Here is a 6830-nt window from a genome sequence, read left to right as displayed (position 1 = left end):
CATCACACAGGAACAAGTTGTAACTTAACTAAAAACAGCAAGGCAAGTCGTGTGTCAGTGTCATCGTCAGGACCTGCACTCAATCGTTTTTACCTTAACAACAGGCTACTCACTCACTCACATGGCCACCACACTCACCAATAAGGGGCTGCCGTGCTACACCATGACGCCTCACACTGAGTACCCTCGTGCCACACCTACTAGTGCTCGTATTCTCAAACACTTCTGCGCTTCACCTCCACTATTGCATAAGACTTTATTTCAATTGACATGAGATTTTTAAGGTGTTTTTACGGTTCTAAGGGCAGATTGACAAGATTTCTACATTATTAACTGGAGAAACATTCTTGAAAATCCCGGTACTCATCTCTGTGGCCTTGGAAAATAATAGTGGTGAGAGAGCAAAGCGTTTCTGAATAAGTGCCCTAAGGCAAAGGCGATGAGTGTCCGGCGCTGTCTTAGTGGCAAGAAAAAAGAGCGCCCCTCCCTGTCCTACGGCGCCACTGATTCATTTTGTTTTTTACTTGGTTTCTGAAGGTCACAGAAATAGTAAATCAGGTTTTCAGGGGTGTGTTTACAGTGGCGATGCAGCGTCCTTATTAATCACTGGTAGCTATACAGTACTTTTGAACTGCACGATGTCCAGTAGAGCTTCTATATGGTAATCAAGACAAGGCGAGGGCATGTTTGGGAGTGCGATTCAATACTATACGGACCTACGCAAGTGCCGGAATATGTAGGACCAGAACTCCTAAAAATCCTTATCGCAGACTAGCCTAACGTGCGTGGGTGCGTTCAAGATTGGGGCATCAGGAAACAGGACTCTTTCTTTAGGGCGCATACTGTCATCTATGTGGTTCCAGAGACAGCGCACCGTATAGGACTGTATAGGACTGTATAACACTGTGTAAGATTGTATAGAAAAACATGTACTCCTATACATTCACAGGAATTATTCGTTGCGATTGTGAAGGAATCAACATTTGGCTAGTAATGAGGGCTGCCACAGTGTTGTCTCGTGGGCCACTGTTAGCTGCTACAAAACAAGAAACGAAACATGTGCTGTTGGTCGATTTATTTTTGCATTTCTACAACTTTAAAAAAATGTTTAAATGTTTTGTTCGTGGTGTGTGTTAAGGTTTTCACTATAGATTTTGATTTGACTGGAAGCTGCCAATGACTCGTCCCTTAAAGACGGTCTCGCCCTCTCTATGTGACGCAGACGGGAAGACACCACAGAGAGAGAGCGACACACCGGAAACCCTGGACGTGGACGTGGACGGAAAAAAGTGCGAGAGTGGTAGTGCCTTGACCAGCACGGTTATTACTGTATCTCTCTCTCTCTCTCTCTCTCTCTCTCTCTCTCTCTCTCTAGCGTGGGGTCTCCATGCACAGACCCCGCACCTGCTAAAAAGAAAAAGAAAGCAGAACAGAGAAAACACAATCGGATCGTCACGTCACAAGTGCCATGCTTCTTTATTTGTATATTTTCTGTATCTATCAATCTATCTACAATAGTTGCCCATAACATATCTATCCAAACACACGCACACACACACACACACACACACACACACACACACACACACACACACACACACACACACACACACACACACACACACACACACACACACACACCATATTTTAAGGTGTAAAAAGTCTCTCACGTGTCTTTTCTTTATTTAAGTATAAAAAGCTACATTAACACTCGTGCGACACCTGAGATAAAGGTTCTGGTCATGAAAGACAACACACAACAGTCTGGCTGGTCAAGGCTTAGGGGGGGGGAGAGAGGTGCTGGAGGAGACAATGCTGCGTCTCTGCTGCTTACCCATCGAACACTGATCTGAAAGAATAGTGCGCCCGTCTGTACTGTTCGGGAGAGAGGGGCTTGTAGGTGGTGGTGGTGGTGGTGGGCAGGACAAAGTTTTCTTCCGGTACTGGTTCGTCCTCGTACTGGTAGTAAGAGAGTTCTGGTTCAGGAGCCTCGGTGGTGGTTCTCCTCGGGGCGAGTCGGTGTGGGGCGGGGGTCGTGATTGGGGATGGAGGGAATCAAGTCCTCGAAAGCTGCAAGGTCGGAAACCAGGAAATGGAAATGGGACTTGGGAGCAGAGACCTCGGGCTGGGGGACATCATGGCTAGGGACATCACTGGGATGGACCTCGAAGTGATGGGCGTCAGTGTTAGGGCCTTCAGAGTGGTGGACATCAGTGGCAGGGCTCTCATGGACCTCACTGGTGAGGACTTCAGGGGCTGGAGCGTCAGGCAGGGGGGCCTCATGCTCCAAGGTCACTGGGGCAGGAGTTTCGGGTTCCGGTGCGGGTGTGGTCGTGGTGGTGGTGGTGGTGGTGGTGGTGGTGGTTGTGGTGGCTGGTGTGGTAGTAGTGGTGGTGGTTGGGCGTAAGTTGCGGCGGGAGCCTGCTGCAGGGTTCCAGCGAGGAGGGAAGGAGAACCTGGGAGCATTGCGGCCCACTGCATCGGAGGCGTGCCTATTGCCGGTGTGAGACACGGAGTAGCTGTATATGGACCCTGCCGGAGCGTTACGGAACAGCCCAGCGTCGGGTAGTGGCGTCGCCGATCCCTTCAGAAGACAGTAACAGCTGCATGTCGCCAGCAGGAGGGTAGCCGTCTGGGGGAGGCGGAAGAAGGTGCATCAGCAATAGGAACCGAAGTATCTGAACGAGTGACGGAGCTTTACATCTCCATCACCCACGTGGCAGTCACCTCCCAGTCACCAGCCCACGGCGCACTTTTTACTCCACATTGTCACAAGCAAGAAGTCGCAGGGGGAGGCGGGGCGGGACGGCGCAGAATCAGGCCATCATGGCATCAGGGCACTGGGGCATGCATTACCTATAGCATTATACTGGGGAGGAGAGGGGAAGGAGTGCAGGGAACAGAGCAACCCACCCGAACGTTCATGATGATGCGGCGGCGGCGGCGGCAGCGGCGGTGAAGGGAGAACTGGACTGATCGCCGCTTATATACCTGCCCCTCCCTTCCCTGCAGCCATCCACCCTTCCTCCCACCGCCCGTCGCCCCTTCCTGGCAGCCGCTGTTTTCACTTTGGATTAGTGTCTCTTATTTCAGTCTGCCAGCTTCGGGATTAAATGCTCTCTCTCTCTCTCTCTCTCTCTCTCTCTCTCTCTCTCTCTCTCTCTCTCTCTCTCTCTCTCTCTCTCTCTCTCTCTCTCTCTCTCTCTCTCTCTCTCTCTCTCTCTCTCTCTCAGCCTTCCCTTACTCTAGAATAGATAGCTAGACGTGTCACAACCAACCTAGAACAAACCAACTAGATTTAACGCTATTTGTACTTCCTTTGTGTTCCCGTGTGTTCCTACCCTAGTTCTCCCTACCCAGTACCTGCACCGGCCTTACCGTCCTTCCCAGCTCCCGTCCCTCCTGTCTTCCCCTTCCTCCCTCCTCCCTGCCCTTGCGTCACACCAGAACCACCTACTAACCTTGTGGAAATCTGGCCCACGACCTTCAACTATAGCGTAAAATATTCTTGGCATTTCTGTCCCTCTCACACGCGCGGGAACCCAACAAGCGCTTTTAAGTACATGTATTAGTTATTGTATCACACATTTTGGGTTCAGTGGTCCCCTGCCGTGCCTGGGAAGCTGTGTGGAGGTGAAGAGGGAGAAGGAGATGCGTCTGTGGAGGGTCTGAGCTTGTTGTTAGTACATGTTCACCTGCCACGCAATTAGTGACCTTGAGAGTGTTTTGTTTGCTCTTTTTTTCGATTAGAGAGAGAGAGAGAGAGAGATTGGACAAAAGTATTTAAAGAAGATTATGAAAGAGAATGGAAAGAAAAAGATAGACAGTGGATAAGGAAAAGAAAGAAAATTTAGCAAGATAGAGGAAAAGAAAGGAAGAAATTATTGGTAAAGAAGAAAAGTGATTAATAATGAATTAAATGAAATAAAAAAAAGAAAAACAAACTAAATAAACGAGGAATGGGAAAAGAATAGTTAAAAGGGAGGAAGAGAGAAAAAAAGCAAATACACAAGAGAAATATGGAAGAAATGGCGAAAAATAACAAGATGAAGATAAAGAAGAAAAGAAGAAAAAGAAGAAAAGAAAAAGAAGAAAGAAGAAAGATGAAAACAAGAAGAAAAGAAGATGAAGAAGAAGAACAAGAACAAGAACAAGAAGAAAAGAAGTAGATGATGAAGAAAAGAAAAGAAGAAGAAGAAGAGGAAAAGGAAGAGGAAGAGGGAGAGGGAGAAGGAAGAGGAAGAGGAAGAGGAAGAGGAAGAAGAAAAGAAGAAGAAGAAGAAAAAAAGAAAAGAAGAAAAGAAGAAAAAGAAGAAAAGAAGAAAAGAAAAGAAGAAAAGAAAAGAAGAGGGAGAGGGAAAAGAAGAAAAGAAAAGAAGAAGAAGAAGAAGAAAAGAAGAAGAAGAAGAAGAAGAAGAAAAAGAAGAAAAGTAAATAAATAAAAATCATACCATATTTATTAAAGACAAACAGAAGAGGTAAAAATGGGAAAAATATAGAAAAAAAAAGAAAAAGTTATCATAAGGAAGAAAGAAAACTCAGGAGAAAATCAAGAGGAAATAAAAAAGAAGACAAGATGAAAGACAAAAAAAATAAATAAATAAAATAGATAAATAAAAGAAACTGGAGTGCTTGCCAGTGTCCCTGAGCTGACTGATGCTTCCCTCAGTGTAGGAGAAAATGTAAAATAAATAAACAAAAATCTGAAATGGATTGTTTATGTTAACGACGCAACTCAATTTTAGGGCAGCTGACCTTGGAGGCGTCAAAAGAGGTGTGCACGTGTGTGTGTGTGTGTGTGTGTGTGTGTGTGTGTGTGTGTGTGTGTGTAGCGGTACGTATCGGCATGGAGGGGAATGTTTTGGCGTGGGTGCGGGCGTGGGCGTGTGCGTGGGTGGGTGTGTGGGTGGATGTGGGCACGTCGGGAAAGGTGTAGATGTGTGTGCGAGTGTGGCTGTGGCTATGGGTGTGGTGGCGAGGGATAGTATCATACTGGTCTCTCTCTTTCTCTCTCTCTCTCTCTCTCTCTCTCTCTCTCTCTCTCTCTCTCTCTCTCTCTCTCTCTCTCTCTCTCTCTCTCTCTCTCTCTCTCTCTCTCTCTCTCTCTCTCTCTCTCTCTCGCTATGGTAGGAGAATCACAAAAACTGCTGCCGGAGCCTCTATCGTTCTGGACACGTGTCAAGCGGCAGTTGCTGCCCTGTGTTGCATGCCAATAAGGGGAACACGAGAACAACAAAACAAGGAAAAGATGATAATGATGATGAAAGTATATATATATATATATACATATATATATATATATATATATATATATATATATATATATATATATATATATATATATATATATATATATATATATATATATATATATATATATATATATATATATATATATATATATATATATATATATATATATATATATATATATATATATATATATATATATATATATATATATATATATATATATATATATATATATATATATATATATATATATATATATATATATATATATATATATATATATATATATATATATATATATATATATATATATATATATATATATATATATATATATATATATATATATATATATATATATATATATATATATATATATATATATATATATATATATATATATATATATATATATATATATATATATATATATATATATATATAATTATGTAAGAAATGGCTTTGACGTCTTGCAGGTCAACTTCTGAGAAGCCACGTAGTACAAGGTCGTTCCGAGCCAGTCTGATGTGCTGCCCCCTCCTCACCATCTTTATCTTTGATTAGAATATTTTTTCCACTCTCCCAACAGGATCCGTAACATCCTTAGCATTCATGTATATTCTTAATCATAGACGCACCACCTCAAGAAAAAAAAATGGTATTGTTGTTCTCCTCTCGTGGAGTTGCCCTTGTGGAGGCTAAAAGCGCCTAGTTTTGTATAACAAAGGTGCTGCCTCCTGGCGTCTCAAGTGGATTAATTTTCATGCCTTCGCTCTGAGCAGGTTTTACTCGATTGTGTGTGTTTTTTTTTTTATGGTGTGTCATCACCGCAGGGAAGATGAGCTCGGGGTGCAGTGGTGCTTGTTGCTCTGGAATCTTCGGACACCTTTATTTTTTTGTTATGCTTTAACGCATGAGAGTGTGCTGGCTGGTAGCGCTGCAGTAGTGTGTATAGACATGGCAGGCTTTATAACCCTGGAGTCATAATTCCACTTCTCGCTTAACATTTCAGTCCAGTGCACTTTACTTTTGTCATTTTCATTCACCACTCACATGAAAAGTCCTGCTGTTGGCAACTAGTGACCGTGATGGACACAGGCGTTCAGTACAAGAGTCAACGAAACAGTCGCCAAGGAACACAAATCGCACAACCATCCCGCTGCTGCCACTGATTCCCATAAGGCAGAGAGGCGTACTGTATCACTTTCAGTGTCGTATAACACATCTCTTGACGTAACGACCTTGATAAGGTGCCCTCCACCAGGGGCGTGGCAGGTTGTGGCAGAGTGCAGCTTCTCCACACACTAGACACCAAGCAGAGGTGGCGGCAGAGAAAGGGAATCTGCTTCTCAAGAGAGAGAGAGAGAGAGAGAGAGAGAGAGAGAGAGAGAGAGGGGAAGGGGGGCGCCTGTGTCAAGAGGCAGCGTTAGGTGTCGCTTGTGGGACATTACACGGGCATCGGCCATAATGCCCAGTGTTACGTTCCTGGATCAGCACACAGTAACACTGCAGAAACGGCTGCACTCCATCGCCACGTGTTACTTCTTGCGTGCAGTATGTGGATTGCCACTCTTTTT

General features: G+C 44.1%; 1 protein-coding gene across 2 annotated transcripts; it reads right to left on the bottom strand.

Moving 5' to 3' along the window:
- Nucleotides 1-1668: 1668 nt before the first annotated feature.
- LOC123513331 (proteoglycan 4-like) lies at nt 1669-6447 on the bottom strand. 2 transcript variants are annotated; one of them, XM_045270449.1, is made up of 2 exons: nt 6307-6447; nt 1669-2632 (listed from the first exon to the last, which is right to left on the bottom strand). In XM_045270449.1, the coding sequence occupies exons 1-2, from the start codon at nt 6430-6432 to the stop codon at nt 1982-1984; spliced, it is 777 nt and encodes a 258-aa protein (XP_045126384.1). In that variant the 5' UTR covers nt 6433-6447; the 3' UTR covers nt 1669-1981. The 2 variants fall into 2 exon arrangements, with proteins under 2 accessions (XP_045126384.1, XP_045126385.1); XM_045270450.1 differs by lacking the exon at nt 6307-6447 and adding an exon at nt 2914-3066.
- Nucleotides 6448-6830: the final 383 nt, after the last annotated feature.

This window comes from Portunus trituberculatus, chromosome 35 (assembly GCF_017591435.1).
Source record: "Portunus trituberculatus isolate SZX2019 chromosome 35, ASM1759143v1, whole genome shotgun sequence".
NCBI classification, from domain to species: Eukaryota; Metazoa; Arthropoda; class Malacostraca; order Decapoda; family Portunidae; genus Portunus; species Portunus trituberculatus.
Note: the sequence above shows the minus strand (reverse complement) of the source record. Positions and strands in the feature narration are given on the sequence as shown.

Excerpts from the sequence above, each read along its gene's own strand:
- LOC123513331 (XM_045270449.1), bottom strand. The coding sequence starts at position 6,432 with ATGGGAATCAGTGGCAGCAGCGGGATGGTTGTGCGATTTGTGTTCCTT. Across the intron at positions 2,633-6,306 it reads CCAACAGCAGGACTTTTCAT|ACGGCTACCCTCCTGCTGGC; the intron begins GTGAGTGGTGAA and ends CGCCTCCCCCAG.